Source organism: Lucilia sericata, unplaced genomic scaffold, assembly GCF_015586225.1.
Source record: "Lucilia sericata isolate MDLA Ls3-8-SP2 unplaced genomic scaffold, ASM1558622v1 Contig000498F_arrow, whole genome shotgun sequence".
Lineage (NCBI taxonomy): Eukaryota > Metazoa > Arthropoda > Insecta > Diptera > Calliphoridae > Lucilia > Lucilia sericata.
The window spans coordinates 124,053-140,882 of record NW_023994512.1 but is presented as its reverse complement, the minus strand read 5'-3'; the positions used below and the strand labels follow the sequence as shown (position 1 = coordinate 140,882).

The window sequence follows — 16,830 nt, the reverse complement described above, 5'->3', positions numbered from 1 at the left end:
GTCTAGTCTATAGTCTAGTCTATAGTCTAGTCTATAGTCTAGTCTATAGTCTAGTATATAGTCTAGTCTAGTCTAGTCTATAGTCTAGTCTATAGTCTAGTCTATAGTCTAGTCTATAGTCTAGTCTATAGTCTAGTCTAGTCTAGTCTATAGTCTAGTCTATAGTCTAGTCTATAGTCTAGTCTATAGTCTAGTCTATAGTCTAGTCTATAGGTCTAGGTCTATAGTTCTAGTCTATAGTCTAGTCTATAGTCTAGTCTATAGTCTAGTCTATAGTCTAGTCTATAGTCTAGTCTATAGTCTAGTCTATAGTCTAGTCTATAGTCTAGTCTAGTCTAGTCTAGTCTAGTCTATAGTCTAGTCTATAGTCTAGTCTATAGTCTAGTATATAGTCCAGTCTATAGTCTAGTCTATAGTCCAGTCTATAGTCCAGTCTATAGTCCAGTCTATAGTCCAGTCTATAGTCCAGTCTATAGTCCAGTCTATAGTCCAGTCTATAGTCCAGTCTACAGTCGAGTCTATAGTCCAGTCTATAGTATAGTTGAGAAGTATCCGAAAATATGTTAAATCGAAAAAATTAAAAATAATGTTCCACAGAACCGGTCTCAGAAGTAATGGCGCCATCACAAATTCCAAATTTTCCGTTCAAAAACCAAAGTACTACTATTTTCACTCGTTCTAAAAGTAGTTAGTTAGGAACAAATTCAAAAATTGTTCCTAAATATTTTTCATTCTTAAAAAATTTTATTTTATCCCAAAAATTTATTTCAATATAATTTGCAGTTTCTTCGTTTATTTACTAGCGTTGTGTATAATTTTCTTAAGTTTAATATTTTTTAAAAAATATTAAAAAAAAATATTTAAATTTTATGCAAAACTTTATCGGTTTTTTAAAGTTTTACGTTTAAAGTGTTTGTTTTTTTTTTGTGTTGTTGAAAACCTCTAGTGAATTTTGAGTTCTTAAAGTGTTAAAAAAATATATTTTTATAATTAAATAATTAAGCATGCCACCTTATCTTGAGTTACAAGTGTTTTAGAAAATTTCATTTTATAAGTTCAATATTTATGGTTTGTATTACTAAAAAACGATATAAAAAGCATGAGCAACTGCCCCAAACCAAAAATGTTAAATATATTAATTTAACTGTTTTATATGATTTTATTTTTTTATTATTAAAAAAAAAAAAACAAATAAACATGTCTTGCTGGAAAAAACAACATTAGCTCTGAGCCACTTGTCCCACTTATACAGCAGCAACACCCCTCGTCGAGTCTCAGTGGCCTCGCAGGCGTATGTCCCTGTGTCGCCGCAACTCAACAATGTCAACACCATCAACAACAACAACAGCAGCAATCATTACAGTCTGCGCACTATGCAGGCCACCACCAATACGGTGGCTCTCTCAGCGGATCTCAGCAGCTCTATGGAATTGGAACAGGAGGAGGGGGAGGAGGAGGAAGTGGAGGAGGAGATGGAAGAACCCTTACAGGTCCAGGCTCAAATGCAGGCGGAATTGGTGGAATCGGATTTGCCCGAGGAGGAAGTGGATTCGGACTTGACACAATCTACCACCAATCGGGAGAGTATGCAATCGGCGGTGGCAACAATAATTGTCCCTCCTCCGCCGCATCGGTTACCGGAGTCCCCATCTCAAGCTGTCACCCCCCTTCATTATAGCAATACCAATTATTCGATGTCTAAACACAACATGTTAAATAACAATGCAACCTCTACAGAAACCGAAACAGACAACATTATCTACACCGACATCAACGATATCGGTCATTATAAGTATCCTGACTTCAATACCGCCAAAATGGAGAATAAAATCAACAACAGTGAGACTCTTAATCTCAACGATCGCAATGACATCTATGCTACCGTTAATCGTAAAACAAAATCCAAGACCCGTGAGAAACACTTCTCTGATGAGTTCATCGATGAGTCCATTTTACAGTATACACGTTCGAAACAGTTGGGTATGGCCGCCGATATACGCATGCCTTTGAGTTGTACTACTTTGGCGGAACCTCAGGAACCGCAAACATTTTCCAGTTTAAATTATCAATATCATAACGATTTAAATCATCCCTCGGACTCTTCTTCCTCTTACTTTGGCACTGGCTTTAATACTAAAAAGTATGCCACAACTACAAAGGCAGATCGGGTAAAATTGGCCTTCTCTGACAACTATCTAACACCCTCTGTGGACTCACAAAGTTCTGCGTCTGGCGCTAATATGCCACGACATACTCATTCTTTGCCTAGAAACTCCGAATTATCGGGAGTAGATTCCGTTGACTCGTATGACAGTCACTATTTGACCCATCATTCTATAGGTCACTTACCCAAAACCTCGAATATTGGACAACAAATCACAGGCTATAGGTTGTATCACGCCCAAGATATACCCAAATCGCAGGTATTAGTAGATGATCGTAGTTCTTCCGGTTCGCCGCTAGATCGTTTTAAGACTTCTTCCGAAAAGTTAGAATATCAAATGTCTTCTTCTAATCTTTACTCCACTGCTTCGTATAACAAGAACGGTACCGAACAGGAAGACGAAGGCGATGACGACGTAGAAGACGAAATAGATGTTGAAGTTGATGACGACGACGATGACGATGAAGAAGGAGAGGAGAATATATACGACCAAGTCGAGAAGGAATCTTGGTTGAAAAGCTCTTCTTGCAAAGACCTATATGATTTTTCACATTACGATCGTGAAAAATCCAAACCAATGACAGCTTTTGATAAAGATTTCTTCTCATTTAATCGCATCGATTCTCCAGTTACCCGTTATGATGACTCTCGCCACTCTTTATATTTTACCAAAAATCATTCAATTGATGCCACCCAAGATGTTTCACCTTTGACGCATTCAAAGGTCTACTCCTCGAGTTATCCGGGTAGTACATACAATACCCAAGAACATCAGGCTCATCATAGACGGGGCTATGGTCATCATGTTGACTACTGTGGTTCTCAAGATGATATATCACAAGATAGCTATGAGCTATTGGAGAAATATGATATTGATTTCTTTAGTGGTCGTCGACGCTCCGAAGATCATATGCGTTCTTGTTCCTTAGATTCGGGTAACTACATACCCACAGACGATGAATCAGACATTGAACAGCATAAGTATAGATCCGCCATGGATGTGAAATGTAAATCGGCAGCAGAGTTAATGAATGAAATTTGGGATTCGGAAGATCCTAGATATTTGCCTCGCGAAAAGTTAAGTGTTAAATCGGATGGTCATTTTTATAAGAAAATCATAGGTACTCTATCACGCACCTCGAGTAATGAGAGTAGGTCTGAGATATATGAAACTAAGATTTCCAGAAGTTCAGATTCTAGCAAAAAATCACGTGATAGTCTTTATCATACCGATAGCAAAAAGTCTAGGGAAACTACGAAAAGTAAAACTTCAGTGGCTTCGAGTCAAGACTCCAAGGAGTCATTGGTAGGAGATTATTTGGGTAAAAACTATGAAATGCCCACTACGACAGGTAAGAAGTATAGACATCTGAGTAAGAAAGAGAAATATGAAAAGTTTTTGCAATCTAGTCAGGAGTCAAAAAGTGACTATTATGATGCGGTCGAGGCAGTGGAAACAGAAAGTTTATGTGGCAGACCTAAGGTTAAGTCACATGACTGTCTGCTTTCCGATACACATGGCTCTTCGGCTAATAGCTCATTTTATGACAGCCGTGATGTTTATTCCACGTTTCCAAGCAATAAATCAGCCAAAACATCGAAGGTTCATTCCATCAGTTTGCAAAATGTAGAAATCGAAAGAAATTCCAAATCTTTTAGCTCTAGATCACCAGATTCGGCAAATACCCCTAAGAAGAAGGAAGAAAAAGAAATACAAACTAATGATTCCATTGATCAAACGGCACCCTTTAAGAAATCTGATTCGCAGTCTTGTAAGATATCCTCTTTTAGACGTAGGTCGGACAGTGAGAATATATTTAGTTTTGATCGTGATCGTATAGAATGTTTACAAAATTATGGTAAACAATGGGAGTCGCCCGGTAAAGAAGAGAGAACTAAACAAAGTCCCGAGTATCCGTTAACACCCGAACTGGTGTCCGAGTTCGAGAAACAACAGGCCAGAGCTAAAAATCAAATCATTACACGCAAAGAGGAACTAATTGCAAAGACACATTTTGAGGAGTATAATCCCATTATGGTGCCTTTGAATTACAGCCATGCCACCGTTGAACGGACCAAAAGTGATCCCAATTCACTGGCAAATCGCAATCGATTGGGTAGTAATTCGAGACGTCATGTCTTAATGCATCAGAAATCTATTGATTTGACACCAGCCGATTCTAGTGATGAGGACTATATTTACAAACAAATACCAAGTGCTCCTCCCTTGTGTAAGGCCCATGGTAATTTCGAAATGCCCAAATGTTATGATTCTCCAGTCAAAACACAAGATATACCCAAAATGGGTTTCGAAATGCCCAAATCATTCTTCCGCGAATACGAAAGACGTTTTACTAAGGTACTAAAAGAAGACATACCGTATGTGTTACACAAGCGACATGTTATGAATGGCACTGCTCCCTCACCGAGTGAGAAGAAGCACACTAAACCCAAATCTCCTAAATCACCAAAATCACCCAAGTCTCCCAAATCCCCTAAATCGCCGAAATCTCCCAAAGTGGATGCCAATAAGGGATTACAAGCTCAAGAAGCCGACTTTTTACCCGACATCCTAGACAGTCTTTTACCGGCAGAAACCAAAGAATTTTTATTCACCCAAAATATCGATCTTTCTAAGGTGGATCCTATTACACTGGAAGTGGACAAAACCATACCCATTATACAACTATCCTCACCCACTAAACGCGATATAACCAAACAAATTGAACCTTCCTTACTGGAGAAACTTAATAAAAAACTCAGTCAAATTGAATCAGATTCAGCCACCAGTTCACGTACAGAAAGTTTGCAGCAACAGAAAAATAAATTAGAACAAAAACAAATGGAACTTATACAAAGTTTAAGACAAGAATTACAGGCCAATGCCCGTAAGTCATTGAAGGCCAGAGTTATACCAAAAACAAAGGTATCGGGCAAACCCAAAAAGGGTAAAACACGCATAACTTCATTTTCCTCCGATGATGAAAGTCTAGATTCAGATGATGTATTTGGCTCGGCCGAGGCTATACCAGATCGTTTGGAATTTTCACCACCACAATCGCGCAAAGAAATAGAACCCATTTTGAGAATAGAACAGAGTCGTTTGATATCTGCTGCCTGGGGTAGAGGACAAACTATGAGCTCTACCGAAATCGAGGGCTCACCACCACAGTGTCGACGTTTGGCTGAATTGGAGAGTCGTTATCATACTCAAAAGCTAGATCCACAATATGCCAATGCCACAGAGCTAAGAAGAATTTCCGAACGTTCTATTTCAATACCCTCCTCGGAGGATGAACCTCACATGCCAATACGTAATCGCATGGATGAGTGCACCAATGATTATCAACGCAACGAAAATATACCGTCACCAATTTTAGAACATAACGAATTTTTCCGCAGCAATGATGATATATACGAAACTTGTCATGAGGAAAAAATAACCGAATCCGATATTGACTATACACTGAAAAAGAAAACCTCGCCAAGAACAGAATTTCCTAAATCTAAAGTTAAATTGATAGAAGAAATTATAGATTCTTCTATGGTAATGAGGACAAAGGGTCATGCACCGATTTTATTCGCTCATGCACGTTTAAATCTATCCGAAGGTTCGGTATCACTGCAAAGACAAAAGGCTACACTGGAGTCGCCCACGACAGAAAGACGCACAAAGAGTTTAGATACTCCAGTCATTTCACTTCACAGACTACCACCCATGAATGCTTTCTCTTCCAAAGATGATACTGTAGGCTTTGAAGAAGAAGCCGAAATTTTAGAGGAAAAATCCTTGGAACGTGTTAAACCTCAACAAGATGATGATACAGCCGACAGTGTTCACTCCTGTGCTGGTTCTATACCAACTCAGACTACTTACGCTTCTATAGGCAATGATTCTATACTCAATACTATAACCATAGATGATGAGGAAATAGAGTTACTGAATAATTTGAAATTTATAGAGAAAATTGCTTTACAGGGTGTTAAAATCAAAGATAAAAAGAAATCGAAAATGAAACTAAAGAGTGGTGATCATTTAATTTTGAATATACCCAAATACAGATTTACCGATTGGTCTCCTTATAGTTCGGCTAATAGTTCCCGTAAAACTTCTCCTGGAGTGTCCAGAGCCAGTAGTATTGAGAGTACTGGCAAAGGAAAACTAAAGTTGGCATTGGGAGAAGGTGGTATTAAAATAAAAACTGGTATCTCAAGATCTCGTCCAGAATCACGTAGAACAAGTGCTGACGATATTAAGAAAGACGGTGGAAAGGCTAAGAAAACTAGCCCCAAAGAAAGGCCGCGTTCTATAGAAACAAGACGTTTGAGCAAGGATAAGAGTAAGAGCCAAGAGGAGACAGAGGCTGATATTGCCAAGCGTAAGGAGAGACAACAGAAGTTGTATGAATCGGCCATGAAACAAACCATTACCATGTTAAGCCCAGTCAAGGACACCTTACCACCGTTCCCTGCACCGGAAGACAAAATTCTCGTTAAAACTGAAGGCGACAAAATAATTATAGAAACTGAATTCAAAAGCAAAGCCGAAGATCATGTTTTGATAGCTAAAGCTCCCCGCAAGCTTGATAATTCCCTGGTAAAATTCAGTCGTAGCTTTGATGAGGGACGCAGCCCTGATAAACTGGAGAAAGCTAGTCGTAGCTTTGAGGATCGTAATAAATCATTTGAGGATTCAGAAAAATCCGATGTACCCGATGACATGGTCATTAAGTCACCCAAGAAAATAGCCAAGAGCCAGGAAATAAAACAAAAAATAGAAGGTCCTGTTATACATCACAAGAAAATCGATGGTAAGTCGAGTAGTTTGGAAAAAACTCAAACGGAACATCACTACTTGGGCACAGATGTTAAGGCGCGCAGTTTGGACGATAAAAAACAGACACAAACGGAAACCAAAAAACCAGAAGAGAAACCTGCTATACGTAGCGCCATTGGCGATAGACGTATGTTTGCTCATCAATATAATGTCCAAGAAGATATAGATATGCAGGCGGTTATATCCGAAAGAAGATCTCTGGAAATACTTAAACGATCATTACCCTCTGAGGATACGAGAGATAGTGATGGTGCTTACAGTCGTAAACCCTCGACTGCAGATAGTTTAGATTCGTTTGTCTCGGTAGATGATTCACATTCGCCAGCTAGTAAATCTCCAGTGCCACCAGTAGAAGGTGGTTATCCGCACAGAGTGCCGACCATAGAATGTGAAGAAGCCTCCATAGAAGAAGATGACAGTTCAAGACATCTTAAGGTATCACGTTTAGATACCAATCGTTTGAGTTTAGATCGTAGTCGCAGTGATGAAACTGGTTCTTGGATGACCGTGGAATGTGATGAATTTGTGGGATCAGATACATCGGAAAATGAACCACGCACCTTAGAACCAGATCGCAATGTTTTAGAAACACAAGCCACTTTAGAAGATGCTATACCCCTAGAATATTCCAATTGTGCAACACCTACATCTGATTTGAATATATTGGTGACCCCACCCAATACCAGTCCCATGGTGGAAAAATCGGTAATAGAAACCTTTGAAAAACAAGAAGAAAAAACCGAACATAAACGCAAATTAGAAAAACAAAGTGACAAATCCAAAAGTTCTGATTCCTGGACTAGTGGCGAAAAAGATGTAAGTCCTGCTAGAGGGGAAAAAGGTGATTGGAGTTTGTCTGTGAGTGGTGGTAAAGAAAAAAGTTCAGTTGAGGAGGAATCCAGCGTCAGCTGTTCCATAGCACGACCTTTAGGTATTTCACAAGATTTTGGCGATTTAGAAGCTAAAAAATGTTTGGAACTAAAACAAAAAATGCTTAAATTAGAAGTGGGTTCCCAAGCCGTAACCTCTGACAGTAAAGTACAATCGCCCACTAGTCCCTCATCGTCAAGAGATGCTACGCCTACCAATGAAACAGTGGCAGAAAATAAAATTATTATACGCAAACCCTCAACGCCAACATTGGAAAAGCAAAGCCCTATTGACTTGGGTACCAGTACGGAATCTTATTTGGATCCCATTGAAGAGAAAATTGCTAAAATCCTACAAAGACCAGAGGATACGGAATCTAGTTCTGGTAGTTCGAAGAAACCACCCAAAATAGAAAAACCTGTTCGCAAGCTGGCAGTGGCCAAGGCTGAGGGAGAAAAGACCGCCAAATCTGGTAGTAGTTCCCAAGAATCCAAATCTAGCTTTGATTCAAAGGGGTCCTTAAGTGTAGAATCCCGAGGTTCCTTTGAAACTGAAAGTAGCTCTGGATCTATGGGAGCGGCTCATCGAAGAGGCGAACTGCAAATGAAAGAACAACAATCCACCTGGAAACCATTTACCATTGAGAGCAGCAATAGCTCTAGTACCGATGATCCTTGGCATCATGTTGAAACCGATGGCTATGAACGTTATGATGCCAATAATCCACTGCGTGATTCTTCGGATAGTGAGTTTAAGGAAGTGTCACCGGATGATCAAAAAGAAAGTGATACCAGTTTCCAAGATGAACTTAACGATTTTCCTACCACTTTTGGTTATCCAGCAATGACGAGTACCTTAAATGGTATAGGTGTCAATCCAACAGATATTATTGGTTATAGTTCTGGCTTTACTTTGGGTAGAACACTCTCTAGGATCTCAGAACGTAGTACGGCTTCGGAAAAGTCCAGTATGGAAGATGATGTCAGCAAGGCCTCAACACATTCGGTTAGTATGCGTGATGAATCGGTTGCGTCGACGGATCATCAACCCAGTTTAAGTTCAGATTCCAGAAGTAATACAAATCTAGCTTATATATCGGATGCAGATCGTAGGACTTCTGCTGAGATGCCAGAAATACCCTGTGACTCCGCTACGGGAGATCGTTTGTCTAGTATTGGCAGTTTTAACGAACCCAAATCGCCCACCGTGATAACTGGTAGATTCTCCGTAACTCAGGTGGATGGAGAAGGTGAAGATCGTCACACTTTAATGTGTTTATCCAATGCTGGTAGTCAGGATTCCGAAGACTGGCCTTTACCCGAAATACCATTTGATCATGTGCCTGTAAAACCAGAAGATTCTATGTATCAAATGCCGGATTTAGATAAACCAGTGCCTAAGACTTTCTGTTGGAAGGCCAGCATGTCATTCCAGTCGCAGGACTCACAAGATTGGCCTTCACCACCCTCCAGTGCGATGGAAACTCCTGTGGTGGTAGAAGACATTGAAACATTTTATGCATCTGAGGCTCAAAACGCTGATCAAATTATGATTGATTCCTTTACAACTACCGATAGGACAGATGAGGATGATGATAAATTATCTAGTGAAGATTTTCCCATTACACCACCCGATGTGGCCAAGGTATTACCTTATGAAGATACTGCTTACTTAATGTCTTCAGCATTCGAGGATAAAGATTTTGGCAGTGATGATTTACAACATGATACACCCACTTGTTTAAGTTCCACTCTAAGCGCTGCTTCTTGTTTATCCAATTCGTTCAATGTTACCTGTTCTTCTTCACCCAAGTCTCAACAGATTAGTCCTTTACGCAAAGACTCAAGTCCCGAATCGGTAATAATGTCACAACCTACACGATCGCCAGCCCCAAGAAGTCCCATCTCAGAGGATGAACTATTCTCAAGTGATGATGTCTTTATGCCGGGAACTATAAGAGTGCAACTATCGCCAGATGAAACTAGAACCAACGAATATATAAGAAAACTTTCACGAGGTTCTAATAATTCTGACACATCTATAGATGATATACTTTCAGCTTCAGGCGGTACTTATATGGAAGATCAAACTACTGTTAGGCGAAACTATGAACCACGCCTCAGTACTGGAAGCTGTAAAAAATGTAGTCATTCTAGCCATTCCGAAGAAGAAACCAGTTCGATTGGTACCGATTTAGATGGCACAGTACGCATGGGTCTGCAGCAAAAGAAATGCACTCACAGCTCTCATTCTGAGGATACTTCTATTGGTCTAAGTATATCGGAATGGTCTACTGGAACGAATACGGTCAGGCAATATGCCAATCTTTCAGGATCAGACAGCTTATCAGCAGTATCCACGCATTCTTGTGCTAAATCGGAAAAATCAAATCATACCAAGTCAAGCATGAGTTCTATTAACAAATCAGCTGAGAGTCTCAATGAACAAAGTAATAGTTTTTCGAATAAATTTTCAGGAGATAATGGTTCTTCGGATGGTTTACGTTATGATATTTTATCAAATTCTGAAACTGATAAAATGTCGGAGACAACTTCGGCCACCAAAAGTGATGACACCACATTGACCCTAACCGAAATGGCTCACACCATTACCGAGTGGTCTACATCTAGCAGTCGTACTTTAGTGGGTGCTGCCCCAGGAGAAACTCAACAAGGTGCTGATCAAAGAGGTAATCGTAGAGGTAGTTTTATAGATTATCAACCTTTAAAACAACATAAAGTAGGTAGTAAAAAATCTCCATCAGAAGAAAAGCGTGGATCTTTGCCACAAGTTCATCGTAGAAGCGGCAGTAATGGTAACCAAAGAACCAGCGTAGAAGATTTGGTACAAAGGACATCACCACCTAAGACTAGTGAACAGGTCAGACCAGGAATGCCGGTAAGAATAACGGGTAAAGATGACATGACCGAAACGAATGCAGCACGCAAGCGTAGATCTCTAGAAATGATGTCTAAGCTATATCAAAGTCAAGAGATCTGTTCTGAAAGTGAATCATTTGTGGAACGTCTGTATGCTCCTAGTGAAAAACTAACGGAACGCTATCAAAGTCAAGAATTTGTACCATTACATCAATCTCAGCCACAGACTTCTACACAAAGCGTAACCAAACCCCCAAAAGGTAAAGCCCCTCAACCTCCCACAAAACCCAAAGCTCCCCAACCCCCTATCAAACCCAAAATGCAAGTAACCCAACCCCTCATGCAAGCCTTACTCAAACACATGAAAACTCCCGGTGTAGCTGAAGCAGCTGCGGCCAAAGCTGCCGAGGAGGAGCAACATCCCCCACAGCCTGAAGTAAAACCCAAACAACCCCCACCTATCCCTGCAGTACCACCCATAACATCTCCTAGTGATTTACCTCAAACAGTAGGTCCTCCTGGAGAAAAACCTTTAGCAAAACATCATAGTTATGATGACAAAACCTTGTCTAAGTCGCAAATACGTGAATATAAAACGAACAAGCTAAGACAATCGAATTCATTCCATGAACACATGTTGTCACAATCACAACAATCATCTTTGGAATCAATGCCAACCCGCATAGACGAGGAATCGTCTTCGGTGGGTGGAGGCACAAGTGGTGCCTCCTCAGCCACAACAACGACTACCACTGTTAACAGTGAAAATACAACGAGTACCGAAAATTCGTCACCAATGCTGCCAACTAGAGCCGAAAAATTAATTAAATGTTCACCCTACTACTCGAGTAGCTTAAGCTCCGAATCACCACCCAATCAATTGATACAGAAACCACCACGTAAGAGTTCGATAACACGTACACCTATGGTCAAGAGTCCACCCAGTGGCAATGACACCGACAGCTCCATCGATGTACGTGCCCAAGATCCCAAACTACGTACCAGAGGTTATCGCAAGAAACGTCAAATTACCGCCAAACGTATACGTTCCTCCGATCGTACTTTGGTGGAGCAGGAAAGTTCAGAATGTTCGGAAGGTTATATGCCAGAAATGGATTCTGGAGGTTCTGACCCTTCCTACCGACATGAATACTACGAATTCGATGAGGAATTGGAGGACCACGAACAGGAAACCGACGAATACGACGATTATCCTCACTATTCGGGTGTGGCCTTTTCATCTACATCTTCAGCATTTGAAAGTTTAGACATGACTGATAATGTAGATGAAATGGGCTTTCCACGCTACGATCGTTTGGGTCACATAACCAATCCCATGTATCAATCCATGCAACAGCAGCAAATGCGCACAATGCCTGTAAGTAAACCACAACCGGCAAACCATCCTATGCCTCCGTCGACGGGGCAACCCATTAAACCGGCACGCACCAAAAAACGCCAATTAAAACGTGAAGACTCCATTATTGGCACACATCAATCATCAGCACAATATCACGGTAGATCCTATTGTAATCCCGAAGAGAGTGAAGTAGAATCGAAAGCTGGTCTCTCCGATGACATGGCCAATAGTAGTGAAGATAGTAGTAGTTTTTATCATACCACTGGCACCATTAAACGTAATGGCGGAGGTGGTGCCATGGGTAGTAGTGGATCTAGATCAGTAATAGCTAGTGGAGGAACAACAGGTTGTACTAGTAGTCAACAGGTTAACCAGGCAACTGCTGGTGACTTGGAATTACCCTATCCCGACTTTCTTTCCGATTATGAAACCGAACCTATAGAATATGAACGTTTTGCTTGTGGTCTGGATATACGTGTAGATCCACCACCTAAATTTCATGATTCCGATGATCTAAGTGATCAGTAAGTAATCTAAGAGATTCGTTCGTTAATGAGAAGATATTAGATTTTTAGGTATATAAACACAAAGTTAACCACAGTTTTACTAATCAAAAATTAATCATAGATGCGATATACATACTTACATAGATTCAACAGTTTTTTTGACTAGAATTAATAATAACGATACTCATCCTATAACCCAAAAATAGTAGACAATTTGCCTTAGGCAGGTGTGAAAAGATAAAAAATTGTATGTCGAACGAAATAAGATTTTTATTGTAGAATCAAACATTTGGGATGTATTAACCATACGAAAAAAAAGTTGGTAGTATTCTTTCAAAAGAAATATTTAGGTTGTGTTTTTTAGAAGTTTTCAGCGACATAGTTATAAAGAAACGAAAATAAGAGAAGGTTTAAGGTGGCTCCAATTTTTAACACGAAGTTATTTTCAAACCGATATCAGAAGTTTAATACGAAGGATTCGAATGTTTAATTGTCCCAGTTCAGTTCTATGTTATGGTCAATTTAGTCAGTGTGTTCAGTTCAGTTCTGTCAGTGCTCGTCAGTTCTAGTTCAGTTTAGTTCAGTTCTAGTCAGTCAGTTCAGTTCAGGTTCTAGTTCAGTTCTGTTCAGTTCTAGTTCTCGTTCAGTTCTAGTTCAGTTCTAGTTCAGTTCTAGTTCAGTTCTAGTTCAGTTCTAGTTCAGTTCTAGTTCAGTTCTAGTTCAGTTCTAGTTCAGTTCTAGTTCAGTTCTAGTTCAGTTCTAGTTCAGTTCTAGTTCAGTTCTAGTTCAGTTCTAGTTCAGTTCTAGTTCAGTTCTAGTTCAGTTCTAGTTCAGTTCTAGTTCAGTTCTAGTTCAGTTCTAGTTCAGTTCTAGTTCAGTTCTAGTTCAGTTCTAGTTCAGTTCTAGTTCAGTTCTAGTTCAGTTCTAGTTCAGTTCTAGTTCAGTTCTAGTTCAGTTCTAGTTCAGTTCTAGTTCAGTTCTAGTTCAGTTCTAGTTCAGTTCTAGTTCAGTTCTAGTTCAGTTCTAGTTCAGTTCTAGTTCAGTTCTAGTTCAGTTCTAGTTCAGTTCTAGTTCAGTTCTAGTTCAGTTCTAGTTCAGTTCTAGTTCAGTTCTAGTTCAGTTCTAGTTCAGTTCTAGTTCAGTTCTAGTTCAGTTCTAGTTCAGTTCTAGTTCAATTCTAGTTCAGTTCTAGTTCAGTTCTAGTTCAGTTCTAGTTCAGTTCTAGTTCAGTTATAGTTCAGTTCTAGTTCAGTTCTAGTTCAGTTCTAGTTCAGTTCTAGTTCAGTTCTAGTTCAGTTCTAGTTCAGTTTTAGTTCAGTTCTAGTTCAGTTCTAGTTCAGTTCTAGTTCTAGTTCAGTTCTAGTTCAGTTCTAATTCAGTTCTAGTTCAGTTCTAGTTCAGTTCTAGTTCAGTTCTAGTTCAGTTCTAGTTCAGTTCTAGTTCAGTTCTAGTTCAGTTCTAGTTCAGTTCTAGTTCAGTTCTAGTTCAGTTCTAGTTCAGTTCTAGTTCAGTTCTAGTTCAGTTCTAGTTCAGTTCTAGTTCAGTTCTAGTTCAGTTCTAGTTCAGTTCTAGTTCAGTTCTAGTTCAGTTCTAGTTCAGTTCTAGTTCAGTTCTAGTTCAGTTCTAGTTCAGTTCTAGTTTCAGTTCTAGTTCAGTTCTAGTTCAGTTCTAGTTCAGTTCTAGTTCAGTTCTAGTTCAGTTCTAGTTCAGTTCTAGTTCAGTTCTAGTTCAGTTCTAGTTCAGTTCTAGTTCAGTTCTAGTTCAGTTCTAGTTCAGTTCTAGTTCAGTTCTAGTTCAGTTCTAGTTCAGTTCTAGTTCAGTTCTAGTTCAGTTCTAGTTCAGTTCTAGTTCAGTTCTAGTCAGTTCTAGTTCAGTTCTAGTTCAGTTCTAGTTCAGTTCTAGTTCAGTTCTAGTTCAGTTCTAGTTCAGTTCTAGTTCAGTTCTAGTTCAGTTCTAGTTCAGTTCTAGTTCAGTTCTAGTTCAGTTCTAGTTCAGTTCTAGTTCAGTTCTAGTTCAGTTCTAGTTCAGTTTAGTCAGTCTAGTTCAGTTCTAGTTCAGTTCTAGTTCAGTTCTAGTTCTAGTTCTAGTTCAGTTCTAGTTCAGTTCTAGTTCAGTTCTAGTTCAGTTCTAGTTCAGTTCTAGTTCAGTTCTAGTTCAGTTCTAGTTCAGTTCTAGTTCAGTTCTAGTTCAGTTCTAGTTCAGTTCCTAGTTCAGTTCTAGTTCAGTTTCTAGTTCAGTTCTAGTTCAGTTCTAGTTCAGTTCTAGTTCAGTTTTAGTTTCAGTTCTAGTTCAGTTCTAGTCAGTTCTAGTCAGTTCTAGTTCAGTTCAGTTCCGGTTCTAGTTCAGTTCTAGTTCAGTTCTAGTTCAGTTCTAGTTCAGTTCTAGTTCAGTTCTAGTTCAGTTCTAGTTCAGTTCTAGTTCAGTTCTAGTTCAGTTCCTAGTTCAGTTCTAGTTCAGTTCTAGTTCAGTTCTAGTTTCAGTTCTAGTTCAGTTCTAGTTCAGTTCTAGTTCAGTTCTAGTTCAAGTTCTAGTTCAGTTCTAGTTCAGTTTCTAGTTTCAGTTCTAGTTCAGTTCTAGTTCAGTTCTAGTTCAGTTCTAGTTCAGTTCTAGTTCAGTTTCTAGTTCAGTTCTAGTTTCAGTTCTAGTTCAGTTCTAGTTCAGTCAGTTCTAGTTCAGTTCTAGTTCAGTTCTAGTTCAGTTCTAGTTCAGTTCTAGTTCAGTTCTAGTTCAGTTCTAGTTCAGTTCTAGTTCAGTTCTAGTTCAGTTTCGTTCAGTTCTAGTTCAGTTTAGTTCAGTTCTAGTTCAGTTCTAGTTCAGTTCTAGTTCAGTTCTAGTTCAGTTCTAGTTCAGTTCTAGTTCAGTTCTAGTTCAGTTCTAGTTCAGTTCTAGTTCAGTTCTAGTTCAGTTCTAGTTCAGTTCTAGTTCAGTTCTAGTTCAGTTCTAGTTCTAGTTCAGTTCTAGTTCAGTTCTAGTTCAGTTCTAGTTCAGTTCTAGTTCAGTTCTAGTTCAGTTCTAGTTCAGTTCTAGTTCAGTTCTAGTTCAGTTCTAGTTCAGTTCTAGTTCAGTTCTAGTTCAGTTCTAGTTCAGTTCTAGTTCAGTTCTAGTTCAGTTCTAGTTCAGTTCTAGTTCAGTTCTAGTTCAGTTCTAGTTCAGTTCTAGTTCAGTTCTAGTTCAGTTCTAGTTCAGTTCTAGTTCAGTTCTAGTTCAGTTCTAGTTCAGTTCTAGTTTCAGTTCTAGTTCAGTTCTAGTTCAGTTAGTCAGTTCTAGTTCAGTTCTAGTTCAAGTTCTAGTTCAGTTCTAGTTCAGTTCTAGTTCAGTTCTAGTTCAGTTCTAGTTCAGTTCTAGTTCAGTTCTAGTTCAGTTCTAGTTCAGTTCTAGTTCAGTTCTAGTTCAGTTCTAGTTCAGTTCTAGTTCAGTTAGTTCAGTTCTAGTTCAGTTCTAGTCAGTTCTAGTTCAGTTTCTAGTTCAGTTCTAGTTCAGTTCTAGTTCAGTTCTAGTTCAGTTCTAGTTCAGTTCTAGTTCAGTTCTAGTTCAGTTCTAGTTCAGTTCTAGTTCAGTTCTAGTTTCAGTTCTAGTTCAGTTCTAGTTCAGTTCTAGTTCAGTTCTAGTTCAGTTCTAGTTCAGTTCTAGTTCAGTTCTAGTTCAGTCTAGTTCAGTTCTAGTCAGTTCTAGTTCAGTTCTAGTTCAGTTCTAGTTCAGTTCTAGTTCAGTTCTAGTTCAGTTCTAGTTTCAGTTCTAGTTCAGTTCTAGTTCAGTTCTAGTTCAGTTCTAGTTCAGTTCTAGTTCAGTTCTAGTTCAGTTCTAGTTCAGTTCTAGTTCAGTTCTAGTTCAGTTCTAGTTCAGTTCTAGTTCAGTTCTAGTTCAGTTCTAGTTCAGTTCTAGTAAAGGCATACTTACTGACCATAGTAAGATTGGACATATTTCAGGTTGTTGAAAGTTTTTGCAATAGTCCAAATGGCCTACAAGAGTTTTCGCTAAATTGTGAGCTTTCGATATTAAACAACCGAACCATGGCTCTGTTCTCACGGACTCTACACATTACGTTGCTACACGACTCGCAACATTGTTGGACCTTGATATTGCATGCATTACTTATAGTAACATCTAATCAATAGATAGTGCATAAAATTCACATAGAGAAACTTCTTAGATGTCAGGATACAAATTACTTCAAATACACTGAACATTAGTGTGTAAAACACCTTATAATGGCG

At 39.2% G+C, this 16,830-nt stretch overlaps 1 protein-coding gene across 12 annotated transcripts in view; it reads left to right on the top strand.

Annotated features, from left to right (window-relative positions):
• Positions 1–16,830, top strand: part of LOC119605576 (FERM, ARHGEF and pleckstrin domain-containing protein 2) — a 143,440-nt gene that overhangs the window by 111,367 nt on the left and 15,243 nt on the right. For 4 of the 12 annotated variants that reach the window (XM_037958773.1, XM_037958770.1, XM_037958771.1 and 1 more), the window contains one exon: positions 1,225–12,873. The exons of 3 other annotated variants lie outside the window; for them this stretch is intronic. In XM_037958773.1, the coding sequence (XP_037814701.1) occupies positions 1,225–12,638 (11,414 nt within the window). In that variant the 3' untranslated portion in view covers positions 12,639–12,873. Of the gene's footprint in view, positions 1–1,224; positions 12,874–16,830 lie in introns of those variants that run through there. 5 more of the 12 variants (XM_037958776.1, XM_037958774.1, XM_037958779.1 and 2 more) reach the window with 4 other exon arrangements.